The sequence below is a fragment of the Lygodium microphyllum genome, chromosome 23 (genome assembly GCF_053477565.2).
Source record: "Lygodium microphyllum isolate KBCC chromosome 23, Lygodium_microphyllum_v1.1.10, whole genome shotgun sequence".
In the NCBI taxonomy this organism is placed as follows: Eukaryota; Viridiplantae; Streptophyta; class Polypodiopsida; order Schizaeales; family Lygodiaceae; genus Lygodium; species Lygodium microphyllum.
This window is the reverse complement of record NC_141157.1, coordinates 109942678-109966701: the sequence shown is the minus strand read 5'-3', so window position 1 is coordinate 109966701 and position 24024 is coordinate 109942678. Positions and strand designations below refer to the sequence as shown.

General features: G+C 42.0%; 1 protein-coding gene across 2 annotated transcripts in view; it reads right to left on the bottom strand.

The window, feature by feature from the left end:
* Positions 1-4911: 4911 nt before the first annotated feature.
* LOC148016610 (ephrin type-B receptor) overlaps positions 4912-24024 on the bottom strand; it is a 158817-nt gene continuing 139704 nt past the window's right edge. Inside the window, exons 21-24 of one of the 2 annotated variants that reach the window (XM_087664191.1) lie at positions 20610-20802; positions 20215-20457; positions 5731-5822; positions 4912-5614 (exon numbers count right to left, since the gene is read on the bottom strand). In XM_087664191.1, the coding sequence (XP_087520317.1) occupies positions 5467-5614; positions 5731-5822; positions 20215-20457; positions 20610-20802 (676 nt within the window). In that variant the 3' untranslated portion in view covers positions 4912-5466. The remainder of the gene's footprint in view (positions 5615-5730; positions 5823-20214; positions 20458-20609; positions 20803-24024) is intronic. The other variant, XR_015688087.1, reaches the window with a different exon arrangement.

Genomic DNA, 24024 nt, shown 5'->3' with positions numbered 1-24024 from the left:
AAGCGGTGCTCATAAGAAAATCTTGCAAAAATATGTACGAGAAGAGATGATTATCGCTAGATTCCCCACTATCAAAATTTATGCCATCATTATCGTCAATGGTCACTTTTTTCTTATCTTTCCTTGATTTTGGAGATAATTCATCAAATTTATCATGATCTTCTTTGAGTCTCTAGGCCTCTTGTATTTGTGCCTAAACCCTTATTTTTCAACTACTTTGTAGCTAGATGACTGTTAAATCCCTGTTACCAAAATTTGCCACCACTATAAATCACATGAGTGACACATTTGTTCAATTTCTTGGATTTTGAATTTATGTACGAGAAGAGATGATTATCAATAGATTCCCCATTGTCAAAATTTATGGCATCATTATTGTAAATGGTCAAATTTTTATTATCTTTCCTTGATTTTGGAGATAATTCATCAACTTTGTCATTATCTTCTTTTGAGCCTCTAGGCCTCTTGTATTTGTGTCCAAACCCTTATTTTTCAACTACTTCATAGCTAGATGAGTGTTAGATCCATATTATCACATTTTGCCACCACTATAAATCACACGAGTGACATGTTTCTTCAATTTCTTGGATTTTGAAATTTTTGCCACCATTATTGTCAATAGCACTTTTTTATCATCTTTCCTTAATTTTGGAGATGATTCATCAACTTTATCATGATATTCTTTTGAGCCTCTCCACCTCTTGTATTTGTGCCCAAACCCTTATTTTTTAACTATTTTGTAGCTACATGAATGTTATATCCCATTACCAAATTTTGCCGCCACTATGAATCACATTAGTGACATGTTTCTTCAATTTCTCGGATTTTGAATATGATTCATCACCTTGATCTTCTTTCAAGTTTCTTTGTATTTGAGCCCAAACCCTTACATTTTCAACTATCTTTTGTATTTACTTGTGAGCCTTCCATACCTTGTGGCAAATGAGAGGTAGCTCATTGGTGTGAAAACATAAAGCAATAAGGTTGAAGACAAGTCAAGGAGAGAGAAGACAAAGATGTTTTCTTAATTCTTACGCTTTTTCTTCATGGATGCTTTTGGAATAGTAAAGATCACACCCCATCACAAATTTAAGGCCTCCCAACCATGAGCTATCCCCCTTCTTTCTAGCTTCCAACAATGTAATGTGCTAAGAATTTTACTATGTAACTAATAACAGTTGGTTACAAATTTGGGCATGATCATACCCTTTCTAAACTATGCGCAGAACATGTAATTTAACCGTCCCATTGGACATTGTCTCTTAAAGGGGACGAGATCTATTTTTGTAGTTAAATCCCTCGCACTCTACCCGATAATGTGGATGCCATGAGAAGATGTGCCACAAAGGGGGTAGTGTAATTTTTGCTCTCTAAATATGTAGAGAGAGAAAGTTTCCCTCTTTCAACTTTAGGAAAGAGGAATAATGATAATCCCACCCTCCCTACCCCAACACACCACCACACACAATTAGTAATTGGATAGGTCCAAGATCCAAGAGGGGTGTCAAAGGACATCATCAACATTATTGGAGTGAACAAGCTTGCCCACTCTAACTACTAGTACTCTTCGGGCTATACATTGTGAGATATCATATTATGTTGATAGTTTGGGAGGCAATGGGCCTCAACTTGGGGGAATATTAATACCTTTACCATTGTATGATTATAATATTTTGCTTATCACAGACACCCTTGAGGAAAAAGTTTCCACCTTTCCTTACAATTGAAAGAAGACGAATAATGATAATCCCCCCTCCCTCTCTCTCCCCCTCTCTCTCTCTCCCCCCCTCTCTCTCTCTCTCTCTCATGATTCAGCCATGGAATAGGTCCAAGCTCCAAGATAGGGATTATAGTGACACCTAGATGCATTACATGTCTTTTGCAAGGATAGAGTCCTCACAATGAACCTTGGAAAGCCCAAGATTATGGTTGTTTCACACCACCCAATGGATTAGACAATCTAGGCCTCCATTTACCTAAGGTCATGAGATAGTGGAGCGTGTCGAGAGAGATTTCTAAAAAACATTAAGAGTCATCAAGAGCCAATGCACATACATGCAGCTTTAGGAACCCCACAAAGATGCAGCTCTTTGACACATTGGCATGCTTTCTTTCTCAAGTTTCTCCCTTGAAAATTTTATCATAACTTGGCAACATAAGTGTAGAAATAGCATTTACCATGCTTTAGCATATATGTCTATGATCTTCTATAAGCATACTTGTGTGAACCCCAAACTTAAACACTATGAAAGGAAACACACTTACGGATCCATGAGCATTTGAAGCCTCCTAGAGTTGCTCGCCATCCATCAAGGTTTAGCTTTTTAATGGTTAGAAACCTTGATCTTTGAGCACATGATGCACCAAACACCACAAATTGAATATGCAAAGGACTATTGAGAGAGTAGAGTATCTTCTTGTACATAGAATAGATGTACCATAAGATATTTTGGCGTTTTGCATACCTTGCAATCTATGCAAATATTTTGAAGAACGCATCCCTTACCACATATCCATATACTAAGTAGGTGCACCTTAATTATGATTGCAGCTCTATTATACGTGAACTGAGCATGCTGCACGCATATATATGGTGTAAGATCAAGATTACCTTCATAATTGAATGGGATTGTTATGATTTCCAAGCAAGCTTGACCAATTAATTGATAGTTCAAGCAGAGGATTTGAACCCCAGACCATGGTTTTGGAGACCAGTGATGCAACACGTCAAACTATTTCCCTAAAATCCAACTACAAGGACAAGTGTTGTAACACATAGAACTACCAGGACAACCACACGATCTTTTGTACCGAATCACTAGTTTAACACCACTTCACTTCATACTTTAGAATTAAGAAACTTCTAATCACATTTGAGAGAGATTCTACAGCTTCAGCCTCTGAGGGCCAGAATTTGATAGGGACCTCAATATATTAGAGATCTGGTCCATCAAGCTAGCCATAATTAAATCTGTGATTCAACTTTGCAAGATACTGATGTTAGAGCCTGCATCAGAATCACACATTGCAAATGGCCCCATCAAGTGCAACATGGAGTCCCCCGCACTACATGAACCCACAACTTGCGATATCACACCTGACTTTGCTTTTTGGCCTCTGCATCAATGAGAATCTTGTTATTGATGGACAACCAGCCAGGGGCCTTTTTGGAGTTTATGATATACACACATGTTACGGTCCTCTCTGTCAAATTTAGCCAGGACTTTAAAGAGACTCACAAGGGACTTGACAACATGCATGCACTGCAAGAATTCTGAGAGCTACAAGATTACTGCGCACTCAGAATTATGTCAGAAAGAAGAACTGAGAGAATGTTATGATCCATACAGTCAATTAGTGCTTTGGTACAAGAGAATATAAAGGTGATGACATTTACTTGGGCTTTATTTGAGAAGATATAGACAATCCCATTAGTGCTGCAGCACATCCTGCACTTGCGGCTACATTTTCTAAAAATTTTCTTGACTGCTATCATTTGATAGAGCCCCCACAATGTCCAAATGACTAGCAGCAGATGATGTTTCCACTTGGATTCCTACTTGACCTCTAAAGTACGTGAATCTCACTATAGGGGCAACCAAGCTTAATAATCGTTTACAAGCAGTCATATTTACTGACATAGCACTTTGATACTGTTGTATGCACTCAAACATTCAGGGTGCCTGCAGGCATACTGCAGAGGATCCCATAAGGGCCACTTCATCAACTTATCAGATTCTTGATCATTGAAGATGTGCTTATAAACGAGAGAGCATCAGCATTTAGACCTACTCAACATGCACTCAAACATGCAGGGTGCCTCCAGAGAGATTGCGAAACATGCCATAAGGACCACTTTATCAAATTATCATACAAGTAAAGCTTTCTCAACCAGTATTAGAGCACTGCTACTAGCCAGCAGGAAGTGCTTTCACACCATCTCTGGGAAGGGGGGGGGGGGGGGGGGGGGGGGAAGAGGCAGAACTCATCATCCAAGTTGGAGTAATCAAGAAACGAGAGGATTTTACAGGCCACGTCAGCCAGAGATATAGACAGCACATCTGCACACTGGATCCAAGGGAAATTCTACTGCCTTTTAAGGAAAGACACATTGGCTCCAGTTAGTTGCCTTTTCAAATCAGAGTTGCCTGGCCCTCTGCTTATCAGAGCTTTTTAGATGCAGAGACGTCCTCCTGACCAAAACTCAATGGATAATGCACCTCATCTCCTCTGAGCTAGAGATCATGCACCTCTAAAGCAGCAGGCACAAGCACACAGAATGAGAGCACTCTGCTGCTGCATGCACAACATTGGAAGCAAGCTTTTCATAAATTCTCCATAGGAATGACAAGGAGATAAATGACCCAATAATTCTAGTCCTCTGCAGGTATAATTCTTTACATTTCAGCTTATAAGATAATACGGAGTTATGTTATGTAGGTTATGTCAAGGGGGGCAGTTTCACCCACACACCCCGGCAAACAAAAAAAAAGATGGAAAAAAAACCCCACAAAACCCCAAAATTCCCCCTCATGACCTTCTCTCAAATATTCATTTTCAAAAAAGAAAAAAAAAGGAATAATCAACTACAAATCATGAGAATGCACAAAAGAGTATCATCATGCCACATTATGCATTTAAAAAAAAAACAACAAAGCTTTTTTATCTAAAAAACACTAGGTGACCAAGAATTTGGATGTTAACAACAGTGTCACAGAAGGGGTAGAATACTATACAGATTATGATCAGCACGAACAGTCTAATTCATCTAACATTGAGCACCATAACAATCTCAAACACAATGAGAAACATTTAAAGCTGCGAAGCCAAATTTGTCAACTGTATGACATCATACTCCACTTCAGAAGAAAAACATTTAACAAATAAATTAGAAAATGAAGAGACTTATCAAACAGAAAGATGGGCGTTTCTTAATCATTGAGGCAATGGAATCGTATCGATATTCACTGTTACATTGAACAGAATACAACAGCCAGACGAGCTGTTTCAAGAATATAATCTAGATGTACACATACTGAGAGAGGCAAGACCCTAAAAATGTCTTGTACTTCTATATAATTACATCATGACAAGATCTTGGGCATAGCTTGCTAGAGAATGTGACCAAGATGGAAAGGGTGAGCTTCATAAATCCCCTAAGATGAACACTAGCCCGTATAGATGGGGAGTTGTAGCATTGGTACTCCCTTTGAGATACTTTACAAGCTGATATCAGTAGGGTACAATTTCTATGTATAGGCTGGATGGCCATATCTGTACGGACTTTACATTCTTCCTACTGAGTATAACAATTCGACATTAATTTGTGTATGACTACTTCCCTGCTCCCTTTAAGGGAGCTAGGTTTTTGAAATTCATCAGCTAAATCATCCTCGTGTCTTAGCTTTATACAGAGTGCAACCACCTCTTGCAAAAGGTCAGAACTGTCTGCATGCTCATAGAAGATTAGGAATTCCAAAACTTTTCTGGATCTTTGCTATAAACTGCGCGATTCTGAACTTCTAAGTTGGCAATATGCCGATCAAGCATTCGAGCTTGTACAACTTTACAAATGAAAAGAGCACCAGGAAAGAGCCACCAGCTGCTTTCCTCGCTGTCAACAAGTTAATGCAGTCCAAACTACTCATCAGCAACCAGAAATATCAAGAGATTAAACATCAGTCCAAACATAAGGATCCTGAGGTTAAAATAATGAAAGAAGAAACATACGTCGTAAAATTGAAGGCATGTACATTACTAGCACCTCCACTGGAAGATGCTTGGAGTTTGTAATGAAAGAGTCCATAGAACAGTGCTACAGCCTGGTCACATAAAGAACATCAGCATGATTAAAAGAAGCTCGTCTTCCCTCTAAAAGAAACCCCAACAAAAAAGGACCATAAATGGTTGGCATTAATACTGAAAATGGGGGAGCACAAAATGAAACTCAAAAACTGCCAACAAAACGACCAAATTACTGATAAAGCTTATAGCTTGGCTTCCACAATGTCATGATTATTGCACATTGATAGGAATTATCCAGTATCAGTCGAACAAAACGTCAGAAGTAAAGGTAAAAATAGCATAGTTTTTCTTTCCATATACACAACAAATTCTACAGATTACAAGAGAGAGTCTTTGTTTATTTATTTGGGTGGTGTATTTTTTGCACCAAGGTGCCACAGGGATTTTTTCTTTTTTTCAGGGGATTTTTTTTCTTTTTTCTTTTTTCTTTTTTTGGTTTGGGGTGGGGGTGTTGTGGGGTGGGGTGGCGCACGCCAAATGCACTATATGAGACATTGTTGTCCATGTAGCTCGTATTGTGGAAAAACTGAAATGACATTGTTGTCCATGTAGCTCGTATTGTGGAAAAACTGAAATGACATTAATGCTAGTCAAATGCATCCCATGTCTAGTCCCTATCTAGCATACTATAAGAGCATAATGGGTACAATAGGATATAAAGTATCATATACAGGGTAGGGGGCCAGAAGGGTCACAGATTAGCTGTGCTCTATTAAATATGCTTTCTACTCTCTGAGCTCTTCTCTACAGAGTAACCTATCAAATATTAGCATGGTGGTCTCCATCTAGGCAGTCTCAATATCCAGCACTATAATGTTTGATGCTTTCTACACTGTGAACCCCATTAGGACATGGAGACATATCAACATGAGAAGAGAAAAACAGCAGCTATGAATGGGGGAACATTGCGTAGAGGATTGCGCCTGTCACAACACAAGAAAAAGAACTATTCCTTTTAATTAATTTGCATAGTCAATTATTTATTGAATTATTTTCTTTGAAATTACGAGATATCTAGAAAAGTGCATTAGAGCTGGCCACCACTAAAAGTCATCATAGATTTTGTGGTGGACCCAAGCAATGTGTTACAAGAAAGATGGCACAAATTTCCACTTGTATGACCCAAATGGGCGCTCTAAACGAAACTCAAGCATATCGAGATCTAACTCTCACACTGAAAGGATTAATGCCTTGAACTTGTTAGCTTGTCACTTTTAGTGTTGTCAGTCTCTCATCTCTTGGTTGTAAGCTCCTGTCAAAGTTTGATGGAGACATGGAATCTCTAGCATTTTAGCATGCGTTTCTTCTGTTGTAGGCCCTGTCTCTATGTCCATCAGTTGGTTTCCACCTTTTACCAGTCACACAATGTCGGGCATGCCATGACATTATTTATGGCAATTTTTAATGCAGTCAAACTGCATTTGTTGCAGTCCTATGGCTCATTTCAGCTAGTCTGCCATACTTATGGCCTAATTATGCAGGTCGGCCAGATTTGGGGGATTTCAGCTATTTATAGCTGGTCCCTCCACACTTTGGGTATCATCTTTTGCAGGCTGCTCCTTCGACTCCGGGCATACTCCATCTCCGGTCTTGCTGCTGCTGTCATCATTTTCAGCCAGATCTTGTGCCGTCACTGACGCCTCATGCTGCATGCAGGGAAGATCAGTCCTGTTTGTATTCAGCATTTATTTCAGCCAGTGCAGATTCCTTTTTTCCTTCATCTTCTTGTTGTCTTCTTTTCTTTGTGTTCAAGTTCTTTCTCATAAAGCTCGTTCTACCGGCCTAAAGATGCCTGACATGGCACCCATGCTTCCTTCTTTGCCCAAAGAAGACAAGTTGGATGGTTCCAACTATTCTCTATGGTCATGTAAGGTGAAGTGCATTCTCGAGACCTTCGACCTTTGGGAGTTTATTTCTCTCCTTGTTCCCCGGCCTGTGGAAGACCCCACACATGGGTCATTGATGGATGGTGCAACCCTTTGGGATCAACTCAACTCTTGAGCCCGATCCTTTCTCTTTATGAGTTTACAATATTCTATCTTGGTTCATGTTCGCAGATTGATGATAGCAACAGAGGTGTGGAAGAAACTTGTATCTCTTTACCATCAGAAGACCTTTCCCCAAAGGATCTCCTTGAAGAAGAAGCTTTGGATGCTCGGTGTTGATGACTTTCCTTCTATGAAAGATCACATCAACAAACAGGGGGATATGCAAGACGAGCTTGTGTCCCTCGAGGGGACGATATCTTCGGAGGATATGGCCATTATTATTTTGACTTAGCTGCCATCTCCTAAAGTATGATGTCTTCTACACTAGCCTTCTGACTTCAAGGACCCGAGATACACTACTTTGGAAGGAGAGGTTTCATCACTTGTCTTTGTGAGAACAGAGGATCAAGGTACAACAGAGATTCAGTAGACAGTGTGAGAGTGAGAGACAGAGTTGAAGCACGACACCCAAGAGAATAGACTGAATGAGTGTAATCTGAAAGTACAAAGTACAACCCTTAAACCTTAGGGTTGTAGGGGGGTGTTCACACCCGATACACACTAAGTGCCCAAATGTGTGTAACATAAGCACATAAGTACATACGACAATAAGACCATAAGTCTGGGGGAAAAAACCTCTCCTACCGAGAGTAAAAAGTGCCCCAGTGTCCTACTGATCATCGACACTCCCATATGAGCGTAGGCGTAAGCAAGGCGTGAGTCAAATACCCAACAAACCCCCCTGGAGTGAAGAGTGATCAAGAGTATAAGGATCATCCGCCACCAAAGGATATCAAATTTAAAGCATCGCGAAATGCTTCAAATTTGTCACGAGAAAGAGCTTTGGTAAAGATGTCTGCCACATTACTGGTGGTAGGACAATAGACAAGGCTGATATCACCTGCATGTAGCCTCTCTCTGACAAAGTGATAGTGAATCTCAATGTGTTTCGTGCGAGCATGAAACACTGGGTTCCGTGCCACTGCAATGGCACTCTGACTGTCAGTGAACAATGGAGTAGGCTCACTAACAAATACATCCAAATCAGCTAGCAAGCGTCTAAGCCATACGCATTCAACTGTGGTAGTGAAAGCTGCCTTGTATTCAGCTTCACATGACGATGTGGCAACAGTGGATTGTTTCTTGCTAAGCCAAGAAATGCAAGAAGTGCCAAGAAAGAAACAATTGCCACTAGTAGAGTGACGTGTATCATAATCACCAGCCCAATCAGAATCACTGTAAGTATGTAAATGCAGTGGTCCCCCCTTGGCATAAAGCAACCCAAGAGAACGAGTACCCTGCAAGTAGCGAAAAACACGCTTGACAGCTTGCCAATGTGACATACGTGGCTGATGCATATACCTGCTCAAAGCTGAAACTGCAAACTGTATGTCCGGCCTAGTATTGCATAGATAGATAAGACATCCAACTGCAGGAGCATATGTATGTATATCAAACAAATCACTGTCATCATGTAATGACAGTTTCAGTCCAGGTTCCATGGGAGTACTAACTGGCTTGCAATCCTGTAAGCCAAATTTCTCAAGAAGCTGCCCAATATACATTGACTGTGATAACCCAATACCTCGAGCAGTATGTATGAACTGGATGCCCAAGTAGTAATGCAAAACTCCCAAGTCGGACATGTCAAAAGTTTGCTGCAAATTTTGTTTGAATGCTGAAATCTGATCAGCATGTGTTCCAATGAGCAAAAGGTCATCAACATAAAGACATAAAATCAGCATAGATCCCCCTTCTTTACATACGTAAAGGGTAGACTCAGATGAGCTGTTTAGAAACCCCTGACCAAGCAAGAAAGCATCTATCTTTTCATACCAAGCTCTAGGAGCTTGTTTTAAACCATATAGTGCCTTTTTGAGCTTGCATACCAAATGTTCTGAGCCTTCAACTGCAAAACCAATGGGCTGCTGTACATAAACTTCCTCCTGAAGTTCCCCATGTAAAAATGCAGTCTTGATATCTAGCTGATGTACTGTCCAACCATAATGTGCAGCCAAAGCAATCATAGACCTGATGGTCATCATACGGGAAGTAGGAGCAAATGTCTCCTCATAATCAATGCCCTTTTTCTGTGCGTAGCCTTTAGCTACCAGCCGTGCCTTGTATTTATCAATGGATCCATCTGCTTTTCTTTTCAATTTGTAGACCCATTTCGTTCTAATGGCTTTCTTCCCAAATGGTAAGGACACCAAATCCCAAGTTTGATTCTTAGTAATAGAATCTAATTCAGCTTGCATGGCTGCCATCCAATGCACACTGTGTTGTGCATCCTCATAACATTCAGGCTCTTCATTATCAAAAGTACTTGCTGCCATAATAAACTCCATGGTATGTGCTAAATCATGCAAGCGAGTTTGCCGTCTAGTACGACCAGCCATGGGTGCATCCAAAGGACTATCTTGCATAGTCTGCAAATACCATCTAGGTAGCTATCTAGCATCCTGGCTGTGTGCAAGCTCTTGCTGAATTTCTGTTTCAGCATGATGCTGAATATTCCGATCAGCCAATGGCTGAATTTCTGCACTTTCCATAGGAGCAGCTGGCTGAACATTAGGTTCATTTTGTGAATCTCCAGCTGAATCACCAAAAGTAATGGGCAGCAGCCCTTCAAAAACATCACGGGCAGCCTGATATGTGTCCAAACCAGCCAAGGATAATTCTGATTTTTCATCAAAAACAACATCCCTGCTGACAAAAACCTTCTTCGTAACAGGATCATAGAGTCTGTAGCCTTTGCTCTCATTGCTATATCCCATAAAAATGCACTTAACAGCCTTGTTGTCCAATTTTCTTCTAAGTACCTGTGGAATATGGGCATAGGCAAGACACCCAAAGGTACGAAAGTGACCAACCGAAGGTTTACGGCTGTTCCAAGCCTCAAATGGTGTGGTGGTCTTCAAGGCTTTGGTAGGGCATCTGTTCAAAATATGGCAAGCACACATGACTACTTCCATCCAAAAACTATGAGGCAAGCTCTTTGCCTTCAGCATACATCTGGCCATCTCCATGAGTGACCGATTTTTCCTCTCTGCTACCCCATTCTGCTATGGAGTATAAGCTATAGTATACTGATGGACTATGCCCTTCTGCTGCAAAAAAGAATTCAGCATAGAGGACATGTATTCCCCCCCTCGGTCCGAACGGAGAGTCTTAATGTGGCATCCAGATTGGTTTTCAACAAGTGCACTGAAAGCCAAAAATGCATCATACACTTCTGACTTCATTTTCAAACAATAGACCCAGTAAAAACGTGTGAAGTCATCAATGAATGTCACAAAATAATAACAACCACCCAATGACATGGTCTGCATAAGCCCACAAACATCTGAATGCACCAACTGCAATCTGGTTGTTGCCCTGAAAGCAACATCACGAGGAAATGAGAAATGATGCATTTTCCCCAAAATGCATCCCTCGCATAAGTGCTCAAGAGGTCTCTCCAAGAGAGGTAAGCCATCCGGCATCTGAGTACGCTGTAAAAGCATCAAGCTGCCAAAGTTTACATGCCCTAAACGAGCATGTCATAACTCCGCCTGTATCATAGCAAGAGTAAGAGTGGATGTCAAGTATGCTGACTGATCTACTGAAAGAGCATCCAACTCATATAAACCATGACACAAAGATCCTGTCAAGACCAAAGTCATGCATTCTTTTTCTCGAACCATGCAATGGTCATCATCAAAGGTGACCTGCATACCACAACGTGCCAAAGAAGAAATAGAAAGCAAATTCTTCTTTATTCCAGGCACAAACAAAGCATCCTGCAGGCGGAGAATAGAGCCATCAATGGCTGTGAGCTGAATCTCCCCAATACCACGAACAGGGTATGATGCATTATTGGCACACTGTACTGATTTCCCAACGGGAGGTGCACTAACTAAAGCAAACAAATCTCTGCGAGATGTGATATGTCTAGAAGCACCACTGTCAAAGAACCAAGTATCAGCATCCTCTGTGGAGCTAAGTGCTCTATCGGCCCAAGAGATGTCATAACTGCAAGTGTAAAAACAATAGTCCCTGTCCACAACAAAGGACGCGGACTCACTAGCAGTGGAAGGAGTAGTAGAAACAGACATTCCTGACTCCTTCTTCTTCTCTTTGGCAATGCGCTTTCTGCACTCAGTGATATAGTGGCCGGGCTTCTTACAATAATGACATTTTCCTTTCTTTGGTTGCGTCCCCCCTTGTGACTGATTCTGCGATGTGCTTGAAGTGCCAGAACTCTGTGGAGCATTTTTCACCTTGCTGTTCTTGCCTTTCTGTCTTGCCATAAAAGCCTGCTCAGAGACTATAGCATCCACACCACTATTTTTCCGTGTTTGCTCCTCCTCTAGAAGCAAGCTAACCAGCTGAATAAAAGTGAGTGGGTGCTCAGCAATCCTCATGGTGAGGTTCAATGCAGTATGAAAAGACAAGTACGAAGGAGGTAAGGAATTCAAGGTGGTGGATATCAACTGTGCATCCGAAAAATACTCATCTACATTCATGAGCTGCTCTCTCAAGTCCTGAATCTTGTTTAAGTGATCCTGCATAGAATCACCTTCATGCATCTTCAGAGTTTCCAACTCTTTCTTCAAGAAAGAGATCCGAGTCTCATTCTTTCCTGCAAACATATGCTCCAAAGTCAACCATGCATCTCGTGAAGAAGATGCCGAACGGATGTGAGGTATGATGGACCGCTGAACTGCCAGAGCAATCAGCGACAAGGCCTGTGCATCACGGGTATCCCAAGCTTTTTGAGCTGCAGTTCTTGGAGGAAGTGGCTGAGGTGGAGCGGGCTGTGGTCCCCGTTGTCCACGTGCGCCATGGGGAGGAGGAGTAGCGGGAGCTACAACTCCCGGTCGAGTTTCCTCTCCACTGACATAATCCCATAAATTCTTGGCCACTAATACATTTTTCATCATGAATGACCAAAGGGAATAGTTGTTTCCGTCCAGTCTGTCTTCCTTGGATACATACGTAAAAACATCACCTCCCTGATTTGCCATGATGACAAATTTCCAAAGACAAAATGAGCAATGTCAAAGCAGTATGAACTGGAAATCTGCAAATTTCCAGAAATTGCAGCAAACACGTTTCTGCAATTAATGTGCAAGGGCGTACTCTGTCAGAAAACTGTCTTTTAATGCACGCTTCCCAAGGTGCAAACAGTGCACTGCATCACTGTTATCTCAAAATCCCCAAAATTTTTGTCAAAATTTCTGTCAAAAACAGTCTTTCTGTGATTGTATTAGCAGTTCAAATGCAACTGTCCTCCAAATACACAAAAGCCCCAAAATTTTTAACGATCCAGTCCAGAAATTTGCATGAAATTTATCCCCCCACTTGTTCTGTGCTTGCCGCGTGTGAACCTCCGCTTCCAGAACTGTGTTCTGGACTGAAATTAAAACAATTTGTTGAAAATTTTACCTAACGTGGAGCAGACTGGCGTGTGCTGATCGGCGGGCAGTTTGGCGCAGGACAGGCTGACGTGGTCGTCAGATGAGCAGGTCGTCTGGCGTGTTGATCAGTCGCGAGCTGCTGACGTGATCGTTTTAAAACGGCGGGCAGGCGGGCTGCGTATGGTAGGTCGTCTGGCGGGCAGGCGTCTGACAAAGGGCTGCTCGTGGTCAAACCAAGGGCTGCTGACGTGGACGACAGGCGACGCAGCTGCTGGGGCAGGACGGGCGGACTGATGTCAGACTTGACTGACGAGAATGACAGACGACGCTGACGTGGACGACAGGCGACGGCAGGGCTGGGCAGGTCTGGTGCTGGCGACTCGGGGGCAAAACTGGCGGGGGCTGCTGGCTGCTGACTGAGGACCGCTCTGATACCAAATGTGAGAACAGAGGATCAAGGTACAGCAGAGATTCAGTAGACAGTGTGAGAGTGAGAGACAGAGTTGAAGCACGACACCCAAGAGAATAGACTGAATGAGTGTAATCTGAAAGTACAAAGTACAACCCTTAAACCTTAGGGTTGTAGGGGAGTGTTCACACCCGACACACACTAAGTGCCCAAATGTGTGTAACATAAGCATATAAGTACATACGACAATAAGACCATAAGTCTGGGGGAAAAAACCTCTCCTACCGAGAGTAAAAAGTGCCCCAGTGTCCTACTGATCACCGACACTCCCATATGAGCGTAGGCGTAAGCAAGGCGTGAGTCAAATACCCAACAGTCTTGAAGCATGATGAGCATCTCAAAGAGGTGGGGACTAGTGGATCCGGCTTCACAAAGGCTTTTACTACAAGTTCTAGGGACAGGAAGAAGAAGGGGAAGCCATAGCTAAGCAATAGGAGAACAAGAAGGATGATTCCAAGGATGAGAAGAAGCCCAAGTGTCCACACTGTGGGAAGGGCGCCCATCCAAAGGAGTAGTGCTGGCAACAATATCCCCATTTGAAACCCAAGGAGGGGTCCAAGGATTCAAAGGCTACACCCACTGCCATTGAGTATGTCTTCCTACACTTATTTGAGGTGAAGTATATGGCTCTTGCTTCTTCTTCTGAGGAAAAGCCTTGGCTCGTGGATAGTGAGGCCTTTTCCCATATGAATTGATGCTAGGATTTGACTTTAGGTGTCCGATCCAAAGCGGGATTTGTCACCATTGGTGACAACTCTTCAATCCCCGTGCATGGAGTGGAAACCATTACCTTATTGCCTAGTCGACACTCTTCTTCGGCCAAAGTCCTGTATGTACCAGATTTAGGCTTTAACATTCTGTCCTTTTACAATCTTTCACAACTAGGTATCTGAGTCATCCTTACCCAGGATGTAGTTCGGATGGAGGATGCATCTTTAAGAGCTACTTTTTGGACAGCTAGACAAGAGGGTAGACTCTACACACTCGTAGACCTTGATATGTGATCTTCACACTAGCTTGGACTATGGACTGCTTTAGTATGCTTGTTGTGGGCATTTGAATCTTGAGGCTATTCAGCGGGCTTCGCGGAGTAGATGTTTGAAGGACTTATGGATTTCCTTCTTGTTCACACACTATGCCCAGCTGCTTGAGAGGCAAGTAGCATGGGCAACCTCATACACAGGTTGCTACTCGAAGGGCATCTACACTGCTTGAGTTGGTTTACACTGACCTTTGAGAACCTATGGGCACAGCGTCACTTGGGAAGGCCAAGTACCTTATGCTGATTGTTGACAACTAGTGTCATTATGTGTGGTCCTATTTTTTGAAGTACAAGAGCGAGGTGTACTCCCGTTTTTGTAAGAGTGGAAGGTGTTTGCAAAGAAGTAAACCTCCTTCAAAGTTCGCGGTGTTCAAGCTGATCACAGCAACAAGTTTTATTCTACCCTATTTTTTTGAGTTTTGCAAGGATCAAGGTATTCAGGAAGAATAGTTCCATCCGAACACACCATCTCAGGTAAAGCGTGCCAATAAGACCATGAGATCGAGCACATCGGTCTTCGCTGTTCCTTATGGCTTGCGGCCATGGCTACTACAGTTCGTATCCGCAATAGGTCACCTACTTCGACATTGCAAGAGACTCCCTAGTAGGCTTTCTTTGGAAAGAAGCCTGCTATTTTCCACTTTCGCATCTTTGGATGCAAGGCATACGTCCATGTGGAGAAGAAGAAAAGGCAAAGCTGGTTATAGTACAACCATGAAGGGCTATTGCTCTCTGGCCTGAGGACTCCAAAGATCGACGTAAGCACAGATGTGACCTTCGATGAGACTACGGCCTGCAAAGATCCGATTGATGGATCTTCTCTTACAAGTGGTTCTTCATCTTCAACTGATTGTTCCCCACCATCAACCCCTCCCCTTCCTTCTAGGTTATCCCTTGGTATCCCTTCTTCGTCTGCGACTCCTACCCCTTCTTTCCCTACACCCTTCCCTTCCACCTTTGATGGCTCCTTCATCTCCTACTTCCCCATCATGTATTCCTATCCCTTTCCCATCTCCTCAGGTTTCCTCTAGGGGGATTGAGCCGTCAAAGGGGAGTTCTCTTCATCAGGTGAGGAGAATCCATCTTCCCTTAGTGAGAGAAAGTCCCTTACATAGAGGGGTGCTTTATAGGAACTAGAGGCTTCTCGATCTCCTTCGCAATAGGATGAGCCTATCATCATTCTTTAGAGGTATTAACAGCTCATGCAAGATTCAGGGATTACTCAGATTCCTAAGATGCCTCTTGACCCATGTCGGTCAGCTAGGTTATAGACTAGTTGGGATAGTTCACTCTGTGTACAATTATACTCTTATGTCTCAAATTATTCACAACAATGAGCCTTCTACAATTGATAAGGCTCATGCACAAGATGTTTGGCGTAGTGCTATGCTAGTTGAGCTTAATTCTATCACGTGGAACCAGACTTGGGAATTGATTCCTTGTCCGAAATGGTGGAAGGTTATTGGTGTGAAGTGGGCCTTCAAGACCAAGTAGTTTGCAAATGGGACCTTGAGCAAGTATAAGGCACAGCTTGTTAGCAAGGGATTCTTTTAGTGGGCAGGTTTGGATTATTTTGAGACTTTCCCACTAACAACTCGGATGTCCACTATTTAGGCTATGTTGGCTTTGGCAACCCATTAACATTGGCCCGTTTCTCAAATGAACATGAAGTCAGCCTTTCTTGATCGCATCTTGAAGGAGGAGATTCATGTTTCACAATCCCTTGGGTTTCTTGTGCAAGGAAATGAGAACCGTGTTTACAGGTTGCAGAAGGCCCTCTATGGCCTGAAGTAAGCTCTTAGGGCTTAATATCAATAGATTGATAGATTTTTCTAGGACATTGGCTTCCAACGATTGGATCATGACCCCAACCTTTTTTACAAGGTTATGGAGGACAAATTGAGGAACAATGGATAGATGAAAAATTTATGTACAATCATCCATACATTCTCCATGAAGAAGCTTTTCAACTAGGAAAAGCTAAATAAAACTCGACAGTTTGTCACAATACAACATAAAATAAAATTATATAAATTTCAATAAATTTGCAATCAATTCTTTATTTTAAAAAATTTCTTTGAAATTGAAAAATATCTAGAAAAGCACCTTAGAGTTGGCCGTTGATAAATGGTCACAAGTTATGGTGGATCCACACAACGGGTTAAAAGAAAGATAGTATACACTTCTGCCTATATGATCCAATTGCACATATGTGACCAGAATCAAGCATATTAGAGCCGGACTAGCACAAAGAAAGAAATAATACCTTGAATTGTGGGCTAGCTCAACCAAAATAAGCAAGATTACATAATTGTGAAACGTTTATACAATGTATCTATGTAGTTTAAAAGTTTAAAATGCACACACCTTTGCCAAAAAGCAACCAAAAAAAAAAAAAAAAACTCATATGGGAATTCCAATACTATTTTTGTAATGTACTCAAAAAGAGCTTTCAAATGATACTCATATTAGGAAGATCCTAAATTTTAGAAGGTCCTTAAATTTTAAGAGCCTCCAATTGGCTCTAGTAGTGCTTACTACATTTGGTTGTTTTTATTATTGATAGTTATCTGTCAATGGACATCTATTTTGTGCTATTCCACTTTCCCTCTTTTCTCCTATAAAAAGAGCTCATTTTCTCTCATTCTACATTAGTTTCTCTTACTGCAAACTCATAAACAATAGCTAAAGATAGCCCAAAGTTGGTCCCATCCATCTCCATCATCATATTCTCCACTCCATCATCAAATTTCCCCCTTCTCTCACATTTTTTACAAGACAAAAAACCTATAAACTCATTGCAGCACCTCCTTTGTGAGCTCTTTCTCCACATCAATGTTAAGAAGAAAGCCACGTCAATATTAAGTTAATCAACCATGAAGAAGGATTAATTTTCTCTCAATCTCACTCTCAATTTGTAAAGAAATTAGTTGTCTTATTCCATAATTGGAAGTATCTCCTTGTGAAGTGACATCTCAGTAGAGAGCTTGTGCTTCTATACTAGGAGATATCAATCGATTCAACTAGATCTGTCTACGACCCTTATTGGACAATTAACTTCCTAGGGTCACATGCTCCACTAAAGTGGAGTCTATTAGTGTTCCATTATGCTGAGTGTAGACTTGTGACAATGACCAGATATATTCCTATTTGGCGAGGTCCAAGACAAGGTCAATGGAGACGTGTGATTCCCGTAGTGTCACTCGGCTACCAATTGCACAAGTCACATAATGGAGATTGGCTCAAAATAGTTGCAGGGAATGATAATTAGACATATGATGGATTTGCACGATCTATGCAAAATAGAACTCTCCTTGAAATAGCCCTTATAGTGGCCATTTTAGCCACTAAAGTAAAGGTCTCCTCATAATCAATACCATGAGGCTATGGAAAATAGAACTCTCCTTGAAATAGCCCTTATAGTGACCATTTTAGCCACTAGAGTAAAGGTCTCCTCATAATCAATGCCACGAGTCTATGCATACCCTTTGGTAACCACTCTTCCTTATTCCTTATATCGCTCAATAGATCCGTTTGTTGACCTTGTAAACCCATTTGCAACCAATAGCTTTCTTGCCTTCAAGTAAGGGTACTAACTTCCATTTGTCATTATCCATAAGTGCAGACATTTCTTTATCCATAGCATGATCGCAATACAGTAAAGTTTAAAGGTGCAACTCCTACTAAACGACCAATTACCTAGGGTCGTGTGCTCCACTATAGACGAGTCGACTGATGTTCTAAGATGCTAAGTGTAGATTCATGATATGATTGGAGTAGGCTGAACATCTTTCTATCCGATGTGGTTAATGACAAGATTGATGGAAAATTCTGGACCCTATGGTGGCAGTCAACTTTTGGTTTCAGAGGTGAGATCGAATATCGAACACTATTATCAATGATGGTCACTTCCGCCCCACACATCCCCCCTCCACCAAAAAACAAACAAACAAATGAACAAAAACAGACCTCTAGGAAGAAGCCATCAAATGTGACTTATCAGTACTAATAGAAGCAAGTTGTTTGTGGCATTCGAACTCTATAAGAGGGTGCCATAATCCATTACTAGATGGCATAATGGATAATTCTACAATGAGGAAATGACCTACAATCTAATGTTATACATCAGAGAGAACAATGCACAAGGTAGACAACTTGGAAGTTTTATGGTTGCAACACGTCTAACTGTTGGTTTCCTTACGGACACATGAAGTATTAAGCCAACACGTTTGACTCCAAGGTGAGGAAAGCCACTAGAAGGTGAGGGAGCAGCACTGAATAAGCAGCCAACACGATTGATAGAGGGGGAAGTGTTTTGAGCTCCCACTGCAGTTCTGTGACATGCTATAGTTTTATACTCTTACAGGCCAATGATAAGTTTGATGATCTGCTTATGGATTCCTTTCTTCTTTTCTTTTCTTTTTTTGGTTTGGCGGGTTCTCTTGTCTTTTTTTGGGCAGGGGATAGCCAAGACTCGAAGGTGAGAGTGAGAGGCAGCACCCTGCTTCAAGAGCCTGGAGAATAGATGCGGGTTCTTCAGGGGATGCAGATGAGAGGAGAAGAAAGATGGTGGATGCATGCAGCAGGGCCAGCAGTAGTCAGTCAATGAGAGTTGGGGTGCCCTAGTAACAATCAGTCCCGGGAGCTTCTTGCTATACCCAACAGGAAAAAAGGAATTTCGGATCAAGAGATCAATCCAGCAACATTTCCCTTCAATCTCATATGACTTTCTTCTGTAGGTAGAGGCAAACATCCTACTTCTTCTGAGATAGAGCTGAACATCTACATGGCCTCAGACCCCCAAATCGAGTTGATGGTCTTGCCTCTTGAGATAACCGAACCATCCAAAAGATACTGGACTATCATAACAATACCCTTCATCCATAGGTTATATGTGGCCTCACTTCAACTGAAATTCGTCTCATGTGACCCACTGGACATCCTAGTCTTTCAAGAGTCTCCACAAATCTATACTGTGTGCTGAAGAAGTACCCTTGTTTGTAAAGTGGCTTTGAAGAGTCTCCATAAATCTATACTGAGTGCCGAACAAGTACCCTTGCTTGTAAAGTGGCTCTGTGAGGACTGGGGTAGAGACACTGGGCAACTGCTATGCAAAGAGAGCCAATGGTGCAGTATAGTCTTTGTATCTCTGATCCTTGGTTGGACGAATATTTGGATCTTTCAGGCTTGGGATTTACAGCTGAGGTACTCACATCAAAAGAGAGCATTGGATATCATGAAACCAACTTAGGTGCCTACATAAGAAGTCGGGAACCTTATAACAGGAACACAAAGATGTTGCCAAGATTTCATTGCAAGTGGCACCTTCAACAAAGTTTTGTTCTGATAAAAGGAGCATTAAGTCACAAAGCTAACTTAGCCATTTATTGAATGTGTTATAGATACATACAGTAGCCATTTATTGAATGTGTTATAGATACATACAGTAAATCACTTCCAGCATTTGACAAAGCTTAAAGATATCCACAGCAAGAACGAAGAGCTTACAGTATTTGAAAGTGATGCTACATTCCATAAAGCATAGATACGGGCATGGTCGGCAGATCTTTGAGGACCATGACTGAAAAGTGCGAAAATCCCAGTAAAGAAAGGTATCAAGGATGCCAAAGGCAGCACAAGAAGAACCACAAGAAATGCTGATATGGATATTGAATAGAACTGAAGTAATGTCAACAAAGTCAAGCTGAAATCGCCTAGAAGCAGAATTGAAATTATCAAGCCCACCAGATCCTATGTAAAAAGACAAACACATTACCACATTAGTCTCATTCCATATTGCCTGCCTCTGCTACCACTATATCAAGCAATTTCCTGAAGTAACAAAACTTGTTTCAAAAACCATTTTATAAAGGTAAGTGAGCGAGTTGATGCCAGTTTCTTACTTGATGACCACAAGGGCGTACATTGTGTAAAATTAGTGAAAAAGGCAACAAAAAATCTTTTCTGTCTTGGAGGGATTTCAAAGACACTCTATCAATAATGCCACCACCAACTTTTTTATGTGAAATATCATGAGGGCTATAGTCCTCATTGCCCTCCCATAGCAGGGACTGATCTATATGACCATTATCTGACCTGTAGCAAAAGTCCACATCAGATATTAGCAATTTCCCATGTCCTATTTTAAAATGGTCCTGCACGATCACACACATCATAATCACCATGTTAAAGTAAAGCAAATTTTGAGTTCTAGCATATATTTCTTTAACAAGAAACAACTATCCATAACACAAAAGCTTTGCTTTTTAATAACAAACAGAACTAACCTTCAGAAGAGTCCACTGCATTTCTTGTCTTTACCAACACACTTCCTTGCCATGGACTGTATTATTATATGACCATAGACAGCAATATTATTATATGACCATGAACTATATTCTTAAATGACCATGGACTGTATTCTTATATGACCATAGACAGCAACATGGATATTGCATATGGAGCAACCACATACAACACACAACTTAGATCTATATAAAACAACAAAGAAAAGCTTTCCAGTAGTTCACCCATAACTTCCCATGTTAAACCATGGGATGCTTCATTCCATCCACATACTAAATGGATTGGTATGATCCATACAGTATTATTGTATACTAGTAAGTTTCGCATGGTTGGTGTACGATAGTCCTGTCCAACTTAAAATAGTGTCCCAAACAGCCCATTCAAATTTTTTAACTTCCAGCCCTCACCCTCCTTTATAGAAAAGGGTCCTTGTGTGTAATCTCACACTTCTCTTCATCTAACTGTTGAATCTACCTATAACAGTCTTCCTCCTCTTGAGTTATGCTATCCCTCTCCCTCTCCCCATTCCACTTTCATCTACATCTGCACCTACCTCGTTCTCTCTACCTCTACTTTACCTCTTTCTCCCTCTCCCTCCCCTCCTTTCATTCTCCCTTCCCCCAACCCTCACTCTCCTCCCCTTATCTATATCAAACCTCTACTTCCATCTCTTCTCTTTCTCTTTCCTTTCTACCTCTATCTCTATCTACACAGTCACTATGTCTCTACCACGATGCCCAAGCCTCTTCATGAAGCTTTCTGGATTCTAAAATATGAACTGTGAGAAACCCTCAAGCAAGCCTAATTGTTATTGCTGGACTTGCAAGTTTTCTGAAAATCCTATACAAGTAAGTTTTCTGAAAATCCTATACAAGTGGTGCAACTAGGCTTCTTATTCACTTGTCTAAGATGAGTGGACTATCTGGCCCATATCCACAGATCCTACTTCATGATATTTGAACTTTCTATCTTTAAATATCATATTTTGAAGTACAAGTAATGTATGTTATTAATAAAGTTAATTTTACATGTAACATTTAATGAATGTACGAAACAACATATTTTATTTGCAAATTTTTTTGGTACATTCCATACTGTACATATTCATGTACTGAACATATCATACAAATCGTGCGTGACTACCTTGGCTTCATTGCATGATAATTTTGTGTTAACGCAGTCCTCCCTCCACTTGTTCCTACCATTGCCTTCCACTAGCAACAGGTGATACTTGGGTGAAACATTAGGAAATGGGTGAAACAGGAATGGCAACAGAAACTCATAGGAAAGCTAGTCAAAAGGCTAGGAATGGCCGTTTTTTCTGACTATGCTGCTCACCCTTGAATCTGTCTTGTGACTATGCTGCTGACCCCTGAACCCCCTCTCCTCCTGACCTCCTCTTGCCTTCCCCTTACCTCCCTTTGTTTCCTTAGCAGCCATGTCGCTACCCAATTTTTCCCTCCAAAGTAAAGAAAATCCCTTTGTCTATGATAATTATCACTACATAAATACACATTGTACAAAACATGAAAGGAGAATGGGCTAACAACTCCCCACAACAGATTTAAAAAGAGGAAAAAATCATCTGCTATGCTGATATGAGTGTTTTTCAACCTTCTTTTATAAACAGCTAGTCTATTAACTAATAAGAATAAATGGTACATAGATCATCCCACCCAATGTGAGTTTGACAAACGAGCAGCAGCAGTTTTTGCAAACCTCAGTGGTATAGTTACAGACAACCCCTTTGGTCTCAAAACTAGCAACTGATAACATTGAGAATATCCAAGTAAATTTGTCTTAGACTGCTTACTATGTGCGCATCTACACAATCCCTTAGAATGGATACAATGAGTGTCACACATCAACAAGTGGTTGGTTTATAGGGTTTGGCTAGGCCACCTGATGTAAAGAAATGGAAGGCAAAAAGAAAGCTGGAGGAGGAACTAAGGTTAATTACTTGTGTGCAAGATTCTGAATGATACAAGAGAAAGAGAGATTTTGTGAAGACGACCAATAATCAACCTTTTAACAAATAGAACAATCAACCATGTGATGATGCCCCCCGCCTTTTGATCCCCCTACTGCCCCACCACTCCCCCCTGTGGAGCGCGGCTCCCTAGAGCTGCCCCCCCAGCGCTGCCTCCGCCTGATCCCCGCCCCCGCCCTGCTTGCCCCTGCCAGCTCTCCCCCGCCCTGTCATAGGACAATCCCCCTCTAGGGCACTGCTTTGGGATTGGCTTCACTCCACGCTGCGCATTGGCACAGTGCAGATCGTGAAGGCAGTTCTCATGGATTAAAGGATCTTCATGGTTCGACTCACCTCTGCAGATGCAGCCCGTGAGCTAGTGGATAGCTCACCCTATGCTTCCACAAAGGGGGTCATTTACATGGTTCCCTGGTACAGTGGGTTCATAATGGAGGCATTCACGCTCCATAACACGTTTCTTAGACATCCGGTCACCTTACTCTTCCCCGGACTGGTGGTAGAGTATCGCTGGCTCTTGGCACAATTCTTCCCGCTTCCTTCGTGGATGCAGTGACAGCTGCAGGATTCCCAAAGGTACGGGTGGCAATGAAAGATAAAAGAATATACCAAAGTTTTTGGAGATTGAGACAGGCGGACACTCTTTCAGGCAGCAAGTTATTGTGACTAGGCAACCAGGGCAGTGTCCGCATTGCAATGACTTTGGGCATCAGGCAACAGATTGCACGCGCTTCGGAGCCAAGGCGGCTCCGCCGACATGCCCGCACGTGGATGTTGATGGTCTTACACGGTCCAGAGACAACAGAGAGGGAGACGGCAAGGGGAGCCACAATCAGCCACAGCAGCAGGGAGCAGGAGAGCATCGGCCCCCCAGTAGAGCACCCCGTAGTCCCCCCCATGCTCGTCCCACCCGGCAAGACCACAAGCCTCCACATCCACCACCCATGGAGGCGCCACAAGCTACCTCACCCGAGATCCCACAACCCCCCCTTGCATTGGCCCCCCGGCAGAGCACCCCGTAGTCC